This window comes from Dunckerocampus dactyliophorus, chromosome 9 (assembly GCF_027744805.1).
Source record: "Dunckerocampus dactyliophorus isolate RoL2022-P2 chromosome 9, RoL_Ddac_1.1, whole genome shotgun sequence".
Classification (NCBI taxonomy): domain Eukaryota; kingdom Metazoa; phylum Chordata; class Actinopteri; order Syngnathiformes; family Syngnathidae; genus Dunckerocampus; species Dunckerocampus dactyliophorus.
The window spans coordinates 22,353,442-22,370,485 of record NC_072827.1 but is presented as its reverse complement, the minus strand read 5'-3'; the positions used below and the strand labels follow the sequence as shown (position 1 = coordinate 22,370,485).

The 17,044-nt window shown below is 42.0% G+C and overlaps 1 protein-coding gene across 3 annotated transcripts in view; it reads right to left on the bottom strand.

The window, feature by feature from the left end:
- senp7 (SUMO specific peptidase 7) overlaps window positions 1-16,964 on the bottom strand; it is a 20,436-nt gene extending 3,472 nt beyond the window's left edge. Inside the window, exons 1-19 of one of the 3 annotated variants that reach the window (XM_054786074.1) lie at window positions 16,811-16,964; window positions 15,860-15,948; window positions 15,395-15,460; window positions 15,141-15,256; window positions 10,935-11,165; window positions 10,665-10,771; window positions 10,251-10,363; window positions 8,812-9,115; window positions 7,573-7,694; window positions 5,751-5,882; window positions 2,898-2,931; window positions 2,597-2,812; window positions 2,021-2,517; window positions 1,814-1,941; window positions 1,463-1,579; window positions 1,270-1,386; window positions 829-924; window positions 563-753; window positions 227-261 (exon numbers count right to left, since the gene is read on the bottom strand). In XM_054786074.1, the coding sequence (XP_054642049.1) occupies window positions 227-261; window positions 563-753; window positions 829-924; window positions 1,270-1,386; window positions 1,463-1,579; window positions 1,814-1,941; window positions 2,021-2,517; window positions 2,597-2,812; window positions 2,898-2,931; window positions 5,751-5,882; window positions 7,573-7,694; window positions 8,812-9,115; window positions 10,251-10,363; window positions 10,665-10,771; window positions 10,935-11,165; window positions 15,141-15,256; window positions 15,395-15,460; window positions 15,860-15,916 (2,679 nt within the window). In that variant the 5' untranslated portion in view covers window positions 15,917-15,948; window positions 16,811-16,964. Of the gene's footprint in view, window positions 1-226; window positions 262-562; window positions 754-828; window positions 925-1,269; window positions 1,387-1,462; window positions 1,580-1,813; window positions 1,942-2,020; window positions 2,518-2,596; window positions 2,813-2,897; window positions 2,932-5,750; window positions 5,883-7,572; window positions 7,695-8,811; window positions 9,116-10,250; window positions 10,364-10,664; window positions 10,772-10,934; window positions 11,166-15,140; window positions 15,257-15,333; window positions 15,356-15,394; window positions 15,461-15,859; window positions 15,949-16,810 lie in introns of those variants that run through there. The other 2 variants (XM_054786075.1, XM_054786076.1) reach the window with 2 other exon arrangements.
- Between the last annotated feature and the right edge of the window lie 80 nt (window positions 16,965-17,044).

Below are 17,044 nucleotides of genomic sequence, written 5' to 3'. Positions count from 1 at the left end.
CCCCAAGACTTGCGATACTTAGTTCACCCTTTACTAAGGCAACAACATAAGTAATGAAATATATTAATGACATTTTTGACAGCCCTAATTCATTTATGTGTCCAGTATATACAAAGTAGTAGGCAAAAGTTTAGACACACTTGGTCTCGCTACTGAATGAGAAAGTGTGTCCAAACCTTTGACTGGTACCGTCATTTTTTACTTGCAAAGAACATGTCTAACTTACCACTTGACTCGGAATGACATTGGCGGACTCTTGTCCTGGAAGGCACAAAATATCCATTTATTTGTGGATATTATGTTAAAAACGTAACATAGTGTAACAATCAGTGGCTTCTTGTATATTGTTGTACTAAGAAGTTTCATATCTCCATGTGGTTCTCTGTAAGTCCTGCATATAATCCGTTATCAGTTAGTTGTAGGACAGGGCGGTCAGTGGGTGTGTCCGTGTACGTGCGTATGTGTGTGTGTCTGGCTTTGGTCGGAATCTCTTATTACTCTCAACAAGCTTGTCCTGTCTCTTGTCTACTCGGGGGTTAACATTTTTTCCTTCGACACATACCTGTGTCTACGATGTCGCTTCGGTTCAACACTGATGGCGTCACTGTGGCGTCAGTCGAGCTTCTTTGTGACCCTCCTGCTTCATCTTGCTCAGGCGGCTCACTCGTCCCATTGTGGCTACTTCCTGTCCTGGCCTCCAATGTGGGCTCCTCCAGTCCAGGAAAGCATATGACCACCAAATACCAATGAGCCCTAAAAAAAGATAATCATCATGACTGCAATGTTTCATAGCATTAGCATCATCCGCCATTTTGGATGTTGACTTACTCCTGATTAACAGGAACAAACACAAAGTCCTTTTTGAAGATGTCCACATGCCGTGTCCATGTCTTCACTCGCTGGTGCCGCTTCTGCCTCTGACAGCTGAATGTAAAAGAGCAAAAATGTATGGATGGAAGTTGTACAAGCTATTTCTTCACACAGCACATTTTCAGCCCAAAGCTGTTTTTATTGGCCCTCAGCATACTGTAAAAATGTAAATACATTCATTATGAATGAGACACATTAGTAGATATCACACTAATGTGCTTTGGAACCTATGACACAAAGCTAATAAGATGTGGATGTTTTGTCCAGAGAGTTTAGGATTGGTGTTAGCATCTTGATGTACAAAGTGCATCAAAGCACCCCCCCCCCATGCATCCTTATGCAGCCAACGCTGGGAAACGATTAGACATGCCTGCTATAGAGAAACAAAAGACAACTTACGATTCAGTGGCGCTGCCCTCACTGGCGTTGTCTCTACGCGTGAGCTGCTTGTAAAAGAAGCTGCTGAAAATGTGCGAGCGCTCTGCGATGGCCTGCGGCGATTTGTGGAGGAGGTACCTGAGTCAAGAACACACGTCAAACTCAAAAGTGTGCACTGCGTGAGAGATTTAAGCTTGAAGGTGGTCTCACTCACTTGAGGTAGAAGTCGATGATGACGTCATTGAGGTACTGCCGACTGTCCAGACACTGCAGGTCCTCCATTGTCACTGTGATGCCACCTTTCAACGGGGGCGGAGGGAACAGGACCAACCTGAACGCACATTACCATAACAAAGCCGTATTCAAATAAGATAACATCATTCATGCAAAATTACAACTTTATTCTCATAGTATTATCATTTTCCCCCTTATATTACAATTACATCTATGACTTACCTTGGAATATTGGCATATTTTAGTAAAATTATTCATTTTTTTACTGATAATATGACAATGTCCTGACCGACTAGGATACTGTTCTTGAAGTTACGTTCATTTAACTTACCTTTTTCCCAGGCCCTGATGTTTGTATTTAACCCAAGAAGAGTCTGGTTTACACATGGTGACCGTGTATGATCCTTTGGTTCTCCGCTGGCACAGTGTGTACAGAGGAATGTCTTCCTCTTTGTCCTCCTGGAACAGGACAAGCGTATAAGTGGAGCAAGAGCGCTCACTGCAATTGTGTGAATTATGAGCGTTTGGGACCACAAACCTTGTTGGGTTGTTGACCATCATGCTGTGTATGCTCTTCCCCTGGGCTGTGCTGCATCCCAGGGTCCATCTCCTCCTCCTCCATGGAAGCCATGTTCAGCTCCTTGAACAACTGCAAGTCAAATGTGTTCAGCTCCAGCACAGATTCTGCATCCGGTGCCGTCTCGGTCAGTGTATCGACTTCCGGCTGGAGTTGGCTGCTTGTGTCCAAATCCAAACATGGACTTTGTCGGCCTGTGTCGGATGTAGATTCTGTGGTGTCCACACCGAGCCGCCGCAGCAAGTGGGGGTCTCGAGCGCTTCGTTTGATCAGCTCCAAACATTCGTCCAGTGACAGACTTGGACTTATGTAGTCCTTCAGGTCTAGCGCATCGATAGAGGTGTCGATGGTTGTCAGACAGTTGAGACAGTCTATTTCCAAGAGAGAGCGCAATAAAGCTCCTTCCATGCCCATAACGGGGTCCTTTAGGCTCAGCACAATGAAGGGGCTCACTTTATCTGCGGTATGAAAACAAAACATCATGGAGAGCTGTTGTACTGGAATATGCATGGAGTGCTACCCGTTTAGACATCTCACCAGTGCTGGAGGCTTCATCCCGTTTGGCACACAGGTTGAGAAGTTCCCTCTGCACCGCCGCCGCTGCGCTTTGTGTCACACAAAACAAAAGCACAGTGCCAATGTTGCTCCCCCAGGAGAGATCCCGGGCCGCCAGCTCCTCTGACTCCCAAACGCTGTACCTCCTCATCTCCTTGCGCTCCAAGGTCACTGTCACCTCAGCGTGGTGGTTTGCGTCTGAAGGCAAGAGGAGATGAGAAGAAGCTCGTTTTAGCACAGGTGTCATTATTGTCATGTGTTTAAATGGTTAAAAAAACATTACCTTTCAATGGTATGATGATTTTTTGATTTGCTATCTGCAGAGAGACAAAAAGGGAGGAAACAGGTAGGTTCACATCAAGTTGATCTCCTTACCAAAGTTTATGTCCTAAAGTGTTTAGACAAGTTATGTACATAGGCACCATCAAATATGTCTTACATTTTAGACATACTGTATATTTTATGTCTTCTATTTTTTTTTTTGATAGCGCTGCAAAGCCTTGGTGTTCTTTCAATGAGCTGCATGAGGTAGTCACCTGAAATGGTTTTCACTTCACAGGTGTGCCTTGTCAGGGTTACTTAGTGGAATTTATGGGGTTGGGACCATGGGGTTGTATTGTGTGTGCCCAAAATTTTGGTCTGTATTGTATGGATGTCATTCAAATACCATAAATATATATGGCTTTGAAAAAAATACATGTCACTAACGCCAATTCCACAACTTTGCAGAGTGAAAGATGACATATTAAAAGGACATATTGCATCATGAAATATGTATTATTATTATTATTATTATTATAATATTATCATAGCAGTGGTTTATTTGGTCTCAAAAAATGTTGACAATAAGCATCAATTTAGTGTAAATTTGGGGGACAGCAAACATTTCCAAATGCACCTGCATTGTTTTGTGACTAAAAAAAAAAAGTTTGTTTGCACTGTAATATTTTTTCATTGTGCTTTTCTTAAAATTCCGTCTCGTTCTCGTGGGCCCAATCTCGTGCATTGTCTCATCTTATGAGTTGGGAATCTCCTGAGAGCCCTAATAATTAATGATGCCATGTGGTCTTACGTGCACTTGCAGGTCAATAGAGTCAATCTATGGTGATTGTTTTCCTGACCATCCTATCTGTGTATTGTCTATTGTCTGTGTATAACATTTTATGACCAACATTTTTTTGGTTTTGAGGGAAAACATTTCATTAAAAAATACAAAAAAAAGACATTTTATATAAAAAAAAAAATACAAATGTAAAAGTGATGCATTGATGTTTTCTACCTCAACTGTGTAAATCCAAGTTCAGATAAATTGTTACTATTTATTATTATTCTGTATGTTACTTGATAGTATTGGTAACACTGTAAGGAGGGAAAAAAGTAAAATACATGAGGAGAAAGTTTCTTTCATACTGCTGCCCAGGTTTTAATTGACATCAACATCTAGGTCATATTTCTGCAGTATATTGGATTTTTACTCAAACGCACATGCTTTATATTCATTCTGTTCAGTAAATAACATCCACTCATTTCATCTGCTGTGCCCCCAATGCAGTTCTATGTGGTTGAACTATCGTTCTTAGAAATGGCACCATCTGGTGGCCTACTTGCCCATTGCAGGTAACCAGTTTAGGGAAATTTCCTTTAGCTTCTGGCTGTGAACCGGAAATAGAAAAGGTCTTCGTCGTCTACTAGTTGGCCTCGGTAGCTTCTTGTCCAACGTGGTTTTCTCCATTCCTCCTCTGCTCAATGAATGTCTGTAAGCGTACTAAGTTGACAATACTGTGCACGCTGACTTTATTGTAGCGTATAGTCGTACCTCAGTTAATGTCTTCCCCGGCTAGCAGGTTTTTCGGTTAACAACCAAAATTTTTGCTAAAATGTTGCCTTGGCTTGCATTTGCTCGCTTGTTTAGCGTCCATAATACCATCCGGTTTGTTTACCATGCCATCTTGGCTAACGCGGCAAGGAAAACTCTTGCTATACTTGCACTATCATGACTCAAAGGTGCCACTGTACCGTAGTTCTTATGAAGCATAACTCCAGCAGAAATAATATGTAATATCCAGCAATTTCACAAGTGACCCTACGTAACCCAATGCAATGTGTAGCGCCACAGGCGCACACGTCATAACGGCTGACGTATCCTATACATCAATCAATAGAAATAGATACAATAAAGCATATAAAACAAACATTCCGTGGTTTTCTCTTGGAGATGAATAAAGCATCTATCTATCCCTCTAACTCTACTGAAAATAAACAACTGGATGTCTTCTTTTTCTTCTTGCTTATGGCAGGTCGGAAACAAACGTTTAGGTGCATACCGCCACCTACAGTACCGGAATGTAGACGCGTTGTAAACATCCAACCTGGTAGTGAAAAGCTTCCATCATAGAACATCACAAAGTTCAAAGGCAATGGATTTGGGGATAAGTGGCATACTGTAGAAGATGGATGGATGGATGGATGGATGGCAATGGATTTGGCTGTCAAGACAAGGAAACTTAGCTGCTTCGCGTGGGACTACTGCCAGTTGAAGGGGGACACAGCTCACGGAAAGGGAGAGAGAGTCGAAGTGTGTGACGAAGGAATTAGGACGGTGTTCAGTTCTGACACGGATTCACCAAGCATTGGATTGTTCACCCAGTCATAGGGAACGTTAGCTGGGATTAGACTGTCGTGAGACAGGTTAGTTTTACCCTATCGATGTGTTGTTGCAATAGTAATTCTGAGCTTTGTAAAAAATGTATAGCAACACTGACGATAATGTCTAGATGTTTTTTTTGTAGTGGCAAAATACAACTGCGATGAACGCATCCGTTCTCAGCTATTGTTATCTACTGTATGTTACATGCACTATTTGGCTGTTTTTATTATTTTATGATGCGCACACCTGAGGCTTATACACCAGTGCGACTTATATAAGAACAAATCTGGGTTTTCCTCTAAATTTAGTGAGTGCGGCTTATAAACCGGAGTTTATGGTGTATGGGAAAGGAATTAGCTTTGAAGCAAGCATGTACAGGGAGAGATACGTGTATGGGTTTTTTTAGAAGCGAGTTATGGTGGTGTGCTCAACTGTAACACTGGTTGGCCAAAACTGTTTGTAAAAACAAAGAAAAAAAAAGTTATTTACCATGAGGTTTCCATTTGCCTTCCCTTGGTAACCTCCACAAAACATGGAGCAGAAGGCCACACCCAGGAAAGAGGTGTCTATTCTGGGCATGGAAGCAACTGTTTCCGGCCCGTCTACAACCACAGGCAACACCTGTAAAAAAAAAAAAAAAAAATGCAATAAATGAATAATAAATAAAAAAGGAACAAATATTTATTGACTGTTGAATACACACATACATGCACATCAGTGGAGACCTTGTCATTCTTGTGAAGTCCACAACCGGAGCTTTTGTGACGGCCCTGCTGAGGCTCCTAGGATTCTTGTGTGTGTCCCATTGCTAATACTATGTGCTCTCTCATCTTACCCCTTTTCCACTGTGCCTGGTTTGGAGCTGGTTCTCAGAGCTTTGCTTTTCCATTGTCATGGTTCCACAATTGGTTCGAACTGAAGCTGTCTTTTTTGGTTCAACTCTGGCTCCAAAAGCTTGTCGGAGGAGAGTAATACCTTATTTTGAGGAGCTCCACAAAGTTTTGGGCCACAGACACTGGCGTGCCAGCTTGCTGGTGGGTTCAATAGCACAGTGCTACTTCACTAAACTCCACCAAAACCCTTGAGGCCATCATAAAAGAAGACCCAGGCACGAGTTAGACCTGCCTGGACTCCCGTAAGTTGTATTTGTTTAATTTAATGTTCACAGCACTGTTTTGGGCGTAAATACTAGCCTACTATTAACATTAGCATGCTAGCTTGCTACTCCCCTTCTCATCGGTGCGTGCGGCAGCAAACTAGTTTCACTGTAAAGCTATAGTCATGTAAGAAGTAACACTTATTGTGCAACTGTGTTCTGATTTCATGTTTTCATCATTCTGTCAGAAAACAATGGTGATGAGATGGATCATCCTAACCTCGCTACGAGCTCCCCACAAACTCAAAGCCTGCAACGTGAAATCTTTGTTCAAATGTTTTGCGTTTCGTACCTTAATTTTCACATTTTGCACCTTTATGTTTATATTTTTACCTGTAAATAGTGAGCAATGTCAAGCACTATAGTGACTTGCCCAGGCTCCACAGGACAGAGGAAAACGAAACTGGTGTCGAGTTAGTTCGCAGGAAACAAGGTTCCACACCGGCCTCAAACTTAATCTAGCACCAACCCCAAAGTTCGCTACAGTGGAAAAGGGGTATCTGAGGTCCGTACTGAGCCCCCCACTGGCCGATTGTTCCCATCTGGAGTACCTGGGAGGCCGCTTTTGGCTTCTACTTTTGTTTGTTATTTATTCTGTTATTTTGATCATTTACCTATTATGCGAAAATAAACAACTTAAACGTTAAAATACTTTGTGTCCGCGACCATCTTTGTCATAACCCATGAGCCAGGTTGTGACACGTGGTCCATGGACCACGATGTATGGTGGTTTTACTACATTATAAACCTATTCCATGAGCCATCAAGTTCTGCAATATTTAGTAGAAAATCAGTTGATTGGGACTGCAAAAAACTCACATCATGCAGCTCTAATGCTGCTGTTAGAGCTCCCCCTACTGGACACATTATTAAATTCAGTAGCCACAGTGGACTGCTACCACTTTCTTTCAAGGTCCCCTTTTCACAAAAGTGACTTTTTAACTATTTCCTATAAGTAATATTTGTTCTCAAGCACTAAAATGTCACTAAACTGTCTAAATTCCAGAATCAAGGCTAGATTTGGAATAACACACCTCCACCACACTATTGTGGGGCCTGTGACAAAGCACTACAATTTGGAATCTTTAATGTTCAAGATGACATTCTAGCTCTGGATTAGCAACCATGAGAAATGTTCATCATCACTGAGCCCACCTCTACATTCTGTAAGTTGGAATCATCTAGCTCCTTGGATGCAGCTTCCTGTGATGATGACCGCACTCGTCCTCCTGCTTCTTCCATCTCGCTGCTCTCCTCGTCATCACTGGACAACACAACTGAAAGGCACAGGGAAAGGCTACTTGAATGGTTAGAATTGCATGAATGTCTAACTTACAACGGCCTTTGAGGTCAGTGAAGAAAGTAGTGAGTCGTTCTTCCAGACAAATCTACGGCAGTGGTTCTCAAAACTATTTTTTTTACACCAAAAATATTTTGCTTTGCAAGTTCCACCCTTTTTTTTTTACCATCTTAAGCATACATATGGCGTGTACTCACAGGTAATGTGGGCGTGTGGCATATCTGAGATAAGTTAAACATTCAGACTTCAGCAAGTAAATTTAGAATTTGAGTTCAATTTTAGCAAATTTTGGTCAATACATCTGTACTATACAAAAGCATGACAAAGCAAGCAAAAATTTAAGTTATTTTCTAAACAATTTGCATATTAAAATAATTCAGTTTATGGAGTAAAACTTGCTAGAAAATAAACATTTTGGTGTAGTGGTCCTCCGTTTATCGAGGTTAAATGGTTCCAGACCAGGCCATGATGACTCAATTTCCATAAAGTTTTGGAGTTCGAGCATAGAAAACCTGTTTATGACCTTCTAAATATGTTTTTGATCATTAATCTTACTTTGAGCTGACATTGTAATCAAAATAACATGTTTGTGTCAGAGTGTAACGTCTCAGTGTGAGAGGTCTGACCCGCTCACATTTTGTATTTGCTGAACCTTTGTGGGAGTGGTTAAAAGCTAATACGCTAATAATAAAATAACATTTATCTATCTATCTATCTATCTATCTATCTACATTTTTTTGCATTTTTTTCCCCATGTTCCTGCTTACCACTAGGAGGAGCCTGTTTGAAAGTACCATAGTTTGAAAGTCCTTGATCTAGAGCATTCTTATCAAACTACACATTTCAACACTGCATATGCATATGCATGTTTGCAGAAAGAAAGGGTATGAATCATTCTGTATCGTACCAGTCAAAGGTTTCAACATGTCACCATATATTGTTGACTGGTAATGTATCTTTTAGCTGACACAAGAAGTTTGCTATTTTCCTTATTTTTTTGACATTTCGACAAAAAGTTTGAAGACATGCGAAGTGTCTCATACTTCTGACGAGTAGTCTACCTATGAGATCAAATAAAATTCTGGTATACTCACTTGGTTCCCCCTGGCTGGACTGAGACGTGCTATCTTGTGAAGACGACCGCCTGAAACCGCGGCTTCTGCTTTCCAAATTAGGACGGATGACTGGGAGAAGACAGGGCGTCCCGTCCACAGCCCCGACCGTGAACTGCACAATGCTACCGTCCAAGCTGTCGGTCTCTTCCCTGTCTTGACTGGGACATATATGCGGCTGGGGCAGCCCTCCATTTCTTCCATCTTCCCCTGTGAGCCGCAGCACGCTTTCACGATGGCGTTTGGGAGTGCTTGTGCCGTTGACCCATGCGCTCTTTCTTTTCCTCTTCGGGTTCACAAATAACACAAACAAACACTTGAATTTTGCGGTCCAATTATTAGGAGTGTCCCGATCCAATATCAATTTCAGATATCGCGAAACATAGCTAGTTAAAAAAGAAATTGGAGCCGAGTGAAGAACTTGGCATGCACGTGCTTCATGTGGTGGCACAGAACCGGGGAAGTTTAATACAACCAACCTCATCTCATAAGTATTTGAAGCAGTATCATACGGGAAACTCCTGTGTGATGGCCAAAAGTCAGTCCCTGTCCATGGTGCGTAATGTTGGGTTTAAACCGCGCTATATTATGCCTAGATTACATTGTGGATTTAACTACACCCCAAGTAAATGGGTCAGGTTTTTTCTGAGTAATATTACTTGACCAAGCCTTTTCTAACATTCCACACTACAAAATAAGTAATAAAAGCACGTATTTTCCGGACTAAAAGTCAGACTTTTTTTTCATGGTTTGGCTGGTCCTGCGACTTATACTCCGGAGCAATTATATATGTTTTTTCATCCCCACACTGAGCCACGAAATGGCACTCTAGGCTTGTGTGCCATTATCTGCTACTCCTATCAGTCCAGTACCACTGAAAATTTCTGAACATCAACTTCGAAAGACAACTAAGAAAGACACAACACAAATGCCCCCAAAAAGAAAATTATTCTGCATATTACAAGCTCTAAACTAGCTATGTTATGTTGTTGAGGTTATAGTTACCTAAATAACTGTTAATATGTTATTCACCTATTCACGTTACGTTAACAGACGCCTATTTAGCCCGTTGTGCTCCATTTTATTGTTATTACTCTAACTTCCCTTTCAAGATGAAATGTCTGTTCTTGGGCTCTAAATTTTATAGATTAAATTTCCCCCCAAAATGCGACTTATAGTCCAGTGACTCATATATGTTTTTTTTCCTCTTCATTGTGCATTTTTGGCTGGTGTGACTTATATTCCAGAGCGACTTATAGTCGAGAAAATACAGTATGTATGATTTTTGCTGATACTGGGTCGATATCGGTGTTGGCCAATTTCAAGGCTGCAGTATCGGTATCGCATTGGAAGTGAAGTTGGATCGGACACCCCTACCAATTATCACCACAAAGGAAATTTGTGGCAGACCTGATGCTCACCTGACAATGTTGAACTTTATTCCTCTCTTCGGTCCCCATGTCTTTGACTGGAGTCGGGGAAAACTCATTTCCAGCATCCTGAGCCGGATTCCAACTCAGGGACAAGCCGCAATCTGCAGACAAAACAAGAGTAAACCTTCACAAGTGCTGACAACCTCATTGCTGCAAAGAACATTTTGTCATCAAGAGGAAAGTAGGGCAGGAAAAATATCTATGTCAACTCAGATGTTTGAGGCCAGGAAAAGCAAAGAGACATTATTGTTAAACCTCTGATGAACTCCAATACACTGTCAAGCATTGTCATGGACATTAGCAAACCTTCCTTCCTTTTCAGCCTTGCAGTCATCCATCATGTTAAGATGAGGACAATTATTTCTATCCAAGACACATTCGAGTCATTGGAGTAGTACACACCCACTACTCTGTAGTCCTCTCCATTTTCATTGCCGAGTACCCCCTCCGCAACGCCTTTGCTTTCTTCCTTGTTGTCAACATGAAGTAACGTCTTCCTGGGTCTACCCCTGGACATTGTGGGGCAGAAGAGAAACACTGGGATGGTATCCATAGAATCAGAAACAGAACTGTCCTGGCTGCTCCGTACTATATGGCCAAGGCCAGAGTAAGTTCACAATTCTAATAAAAAGACGCTATTTGTCAACATATTCCATCAGAATGCCCTCCTACCTTTTACGAGGTGTGGATGTGCTCTTCTGGTCACATTTGGCAGTTGGTGTCTTACTCTCATCGTTCTTGGTTGGTCTCTGGCCTTGACAGCTGGTGGGCTGCTTCTTGCACGAGCTCCTCACGCTTGTCGTTTGGGCTTTACTACCACACGTGCGACCCTGTTGAGTGCTCAAGTACACCTTGCCGAGGTCTGTCTTTAGCACATCTGTCAGGACCAGGCGAGGCTGCCCTCTACAAGACAAAAGAGAGGATGGATTATTCACAGCAGTCTTCTGCATAGCAGAACATATCATTGGTCACTTAAATATCATTCAGTGTTTCCTCCTATCATTATAGATTTTTTTTTTTTATATACAGCCAGCTGCCATTGGCTGGCGACCAGTCCAGAGTGTACCCCGCCTCTCGCCTGAAGTTAGCTGGGATAGGCTCCAGCATACCCCCGTGACCCTAATGAGGATAAGCGGCATGGAAAATAGATGGATGGATATACAGACAGCTCACAAGAGTAATTTAAGGATACCTTTCATCTTGAACAGGTCTATGCATTGTTCTTTTATTCAAGAAAGTAAATATCCTTATTTACACTACAGCATGTCATTTCTGTCTCTGCATGTTCAAGCGTTTACAATTCTCATCTGCTTTCTGTATCCTGTGCGGAGGAGCAATCGCATTCACACATGTGTGTGCTTGCTGTAAACCAAGGGAAAACACTGTCGTTGCAGAAGTGGGTGTAAAAGGGAGGAGGCAACCAGCTGACATAGATAAACCATATGGTGGGTCCTGATAAGCTTGATAAGAAGCATGATGCACAAAAGTCAAAGACCTTTCTGACAGTCGTTGTGCTCGTACGTTTTACAGAGAATATGAACAATACAAACATGTCAAGTTCTATGAGTGCAACCCCGAGGTAGGCGGGGGAACTTTAATATTTTTATATACAGTCATCCCTCGTAATATCGCGGTTCATTTATCGCTCCCTCGCTATATCGCGTTTTTTTTTATAGAAATTAATTAATAAATGATCACTGTTTCTGTTGTGGTAGACTATGGTCTATCGTTAGTCAAAACATATTGAAATACAAGTGATATGTAGTACCCTGGTCACTAGACGGCAGTAATGACACAAAGCATTGTGAGATACTACCTCACATTATATTACCTTAAAGGAAACTGCACTTTTTTGGAATTTTGCCCATCATACACAATCCCTATGTGAGACATGTACACAAGTCTTTCTCTTTTCTGTGCAGTCTTCTTTACAAATGCTCAAAATCTTTAGCTAATACTAAAAGCACAAAAGAACAAAATATGAAATAAAAGTGTCCAGTTTCAGAGGAAATTTGTAAATGTCAGTTACTCAAAAAGACTTTACTTTAAGAATATTACTGTTTTTAGGTAAACATTTTTAAAAGACATAAGCATGTCCTTTCAAGATTTTGGAGCAGGAACACCAGCCTGTCAACTGCATCCGGCGTAGGAATTGTCTGCCTGACTTCCTTTTTGACATTTGTAGTGCTTCCGCTCTTGTCACTTTTTCGACGTACCTCCAAATTGCTGAGCCACTTTTTTTTTCTTTTCTGACCTATTTTTTTATGACGCCCTTATTTTGTTTGCTCAATTCAGGGTTTCCCCTAGGATTTTTTTTAGCTGTGGTGGTGGGCTGCATGCGAGGACGCACTGCTGTCGCTGTGTGCATTATGACAAATAAAAATGTTAATGTCTTATTTATTTATTTTACTTTTTCCAACGACCAGCACAACATGAACCGAGAACATTGGAAAACTGTTAATTTAATGGCAAAGTCGCTGAGTGACTCTAAAATGTCTAGCCACCTTTTGTTTACCCCACGTATTTAGTCCAATAGTACTGTGAGACTACTACAAAAGTACAACATTTTGGACTATTTGACACAAAACTACATTTGATTAAATTTAATACTTTTGTGCCTGTTTTGGAGTAATACGAATAAATGGGAAATTAACTGTTCAATAATATATTTTTTTACTTCTAAATAACACAATTAACAAAATAACCTCGCGCTGGCCTATCAAAGGTCACTGCTCAGAAAACAATTCCTCCAGGAGTGGGACGCTCTGACCCTCCTGCTTCTTTCACGGACACCTGTTTGTTGTCCCTGGCTGGGCTCGCTCACGGATGTCTCCATGGCAACTGCGGTGTTATCGCGATGACATCCTGCTGACTGAGGCTCCAAGATTGGGCACTCGTGGAGGCGAACTTACACGCAAACTTACACATACACGTATCCAAGGACACACACATGCGCAAATTCACACACATCCCTTCGCTCATCACGTCTTTGCTGATATCACCCCCTTTTATCGCCCAGTCATCCTGTCCTGTCTACCCCCGTCTTATTGTATGGTATGTTGTATACAGTATGTATGGACGGACGATTGCACAACTTCACTTGTCGTATAAATGAGGAGTAAAGGCCATTCTGATTCTGATCAACTGGTGAGCTACTGTTAGCATACGAGCTACCTGTTGGAGACCCCGGTGACAGTGTCACTATCTTAAAGCTGGACACACTACGTGTTTATGTTGAACAACTTAGACACTCAACTAGTGTTTTGAAGACAAGCCATAAGTATTCTAATGATGACAAGAGAGCAAGACTGTTAAGTGACGCTTTCAAAAATAGAAAGTTAGCATGAATCTCATGAACGTGATAGCCACTTGTAGCTCGCCCGCGGGACAAATACGAGCTAGTGAGCTGCTGCCAGAGAGACAGTGAGAGCCAGGCAAAATGTGTAAACAAAGATGCCAGAAAGTCAAATGAGATTGACACGTGAGTGATTACACATGCTGGCAAAAGATGCCAGAAAGTCAAATGAGATTGAAACGTGAGTGATTACACATGCTGGCATAAGACAGGCTCCGACTACGACAGCTGTCATTGACTACACATTTTATGGACTACTTTTCATTCTCTCAATAGTAAGAAACAAGGAGACCATCAACGGGTCGCATACTTTTATCAGGTCACACATGCATGTATGTTGCAAACGTGATACAGCAGTCGGATCGGCCCGATCCCGTGGCGGAAGCCAATATTAGCCGATCTTCAAAATACATTAATTTTTCAAATACATTTATTATTCAAAAAATTAAACCAATTGGTCGTTCATTATTTCATGAAATGTTTTATTTCTGCAACCGTCACACCCGGAGAAAACCCAAGCATGCACGGGGAGAACATGCAAACTCCACCCAGATGCCCAAGTGGAGATTTGAACCCCAGATCTTCCCGATCTCCTGACTGTGTGGCCAACAGGCTAAACACTCGGCCACCGTGCGGCACACCTCCAAACAGTCCCTTTAAATTATAACATTTTATAAACTGCATTTAATGTATTGAATAGGTAAGATATTTGAGAAGTTTACGTTCTTTCCACAATTTGGGTCGCCGCTTGTCATTGAATGGTGAAGGTGGGTCCCGCAGACAAACCTGCCTAATGACAGAAGTGCTGTGCTGCTTTTAAAGACCTGCTGCAAAAAAGAAACACTAGTCCAGTAAACTGAAAAAACACCTTGCATTGAATGCATCAGTTGGTCCAAACACACACGCACTAACAAACAGCAGCAAAGGAGGACAACATGAGCCTCCTGTATTAACATTTAAAGGAGACATGCTTTATTTAACGTGAGACTGAGGGCAGCAAGAAGACGATGTGCTGCAGCAAAGTGGAGACTGGGAACCAGGACTAATATTCTGATTCTCCCGGGATCGTGCAAAATTTAAAATTTCGATTCCTGGTTTCAATGCCCACTAAATCCACACGCTACAGGATGCAGAACTCTCGAAGGCACACGTCTCGTCACACCGGCATCGCTTGATGCTAATAAGGAAGCTAACATCAGTGCTATAGCTGCGACGGTTAAGTTGCCCGTCTTTTGACAACACAGCCCATAACTGTGGTTTCAGCACATCGAAGCCCAGTTCCGACTGCGGGGGATGACACAGGACATGACAAAGTATTTCTACATAGTGGCCACGCTGGACCTCACTTCCTCTCATACCGCAGGAACGACATGATGGAAAAACAAAGTGGGTTTTCAAACCGTGACTTTTCCATAAGGTGGTATACCTTGCAAGCGGTAACTAGCCCATGCCTATTTGGAACCAGAATTGGAACCTGAGTCGTTCAATCCCCAAACACAGTTATGACCAGTAGGTCAACTTACCTGGCCATTCCCCATTTGACCAGCGCTGCATGATTGTGATCAAACGACTTGGATCCCCTTTTAAGCTTTAAGTCCGACTGTTTGAGCTTGCAACCGGGAATGGCAGCCCAGGACACCTGTTCACAAATAAATACACAAAAAGGAAACGGGTAAAAAAAAAAAGGCAGTGTGGATAATGAACCAAAGTACTCACCGATGGCACAACACGTCAAAAACGTTAAAAATGTTTTCTTCGCATGTTACAAGCTTTGTACCTTTCTTTCTAACCTTCCACACTCTGAGGAGTGAAATGTCATGGGGATTCTGAGTGGATTGTCCATCTGAAATTCACAGAGTTTTGTAACCACGCTGGCATCAAATTTAGGAGGGAGGGGAAAATAAATAAATAAAAGCCCATAGTCTGCGATTGGCTGGCGACCAGTTCAGAGTGTACCACACCTCTCACCCTAATGAGGACAAGCGGTATAGAAAATAGATGCAATAGCCCACAGCTTGTTGTTGACAGCCCATGTGATGTATTTGTGAGTGTGATTTAAGATGTGTTTATTCGTGCGCATTACACCTGTCACCAGGAGAAGATGAAACGTCATCAAGTGATTGTAAATGACATTTTCGGGGAGGTAGTGGGTGCATTGTCCAGCCTGGGAAGAAAGTTGTATGCCACCAAAGCAGCCCAGGAAGAAGACTTCAGTTGAGCAGTTGAGTTGAGCCCCACTTACCAACTTGTCTCTATCGATCGTAAATGGGAAGGTTAAGGCTTTTCGATGGTCCATCATGATTCCCAAACTGGTAAGGCACAGCAGCAACGCTACAACAAAAAAACAACATGTCACTCGTATACACCGGTGCTATTTTACTAGTGGCCCACGAGCCAAATACAGGAAGGGAGTGACACAGACCAGCCTGCGAGTTCACTTCCAAACATGAAAGTGTCTGACATTTTTTGCAGCACATTCCAAACCATACCAAAGCACTCCTGTCATATATAGAGTCTTTAGAGTTTTAGGTTCTTAAATACAGCACAGCACTTCTAATATAGAGGATCTTTAACAAGTGTTTTAGTGGTAGGTCATTAAAAAGAGCAGTGCTCCTGTCATATAAAGGATTTTTGACGAGCGTTTTAGGAGTTGATCCTTAAAAACACCATTGGACTCTGGCGATACAGAGGCTCTTTGACCTGCGCTACAGAAATCGATCCTTAAATACAGCAAAGCGCTCCTGTAGTTTTCCTTAAAAGCATCCAAGTGCCCCTGTCACGTAGAGAATTTTTGACCAGCACAGACATGTGGTTTATGTTAAAATGTTAAGATATGGCAGCGGGTTCCTTGTATAGACATCGTACACAAAATAAGAATAACAGCGAAGGTCCTTACATTTGTTACAACTGAGATGAATAGCACTGATATACACAATGGCAGGCACATGTGTTTACAAACTGACGTAGTGCAAATTTGTTTCCCAGATAGAAACGTCTTAAAATGGATAAATATATTTGTGTAAAAAAACGTATGTTGACGCCGTTTTATGACATCCTACGCCATTTGTGTGATTTTTTTGTCGACAAGGCGACAGAGATTGAGCTTGAAAACAGCGGTTAGCAAAAACTAGCCCCACAGAGCTAGCAAGCGTTGCTAGCTTGACGCAAAGATGGACAGAAAGCACAATCTTACCATGTTCCGGCGCTTTACTCGACTTTTATATGGCGATGTTTATCTTATATGCAGTGAGCATTTCCAAATGCACCGCACAATGAAGATACGCACTCCTTTACTGATAGCTAGCTGTGAATTCAGAGGCTGTCCAGATGGCCATTGCTACATCCGGGTTACGCCGGAAGTGCGTCACGAACATATTCCGCCAAAATAGCTAGCAATGGAAGACAACCGGGTCTACTGTTTTTTAGT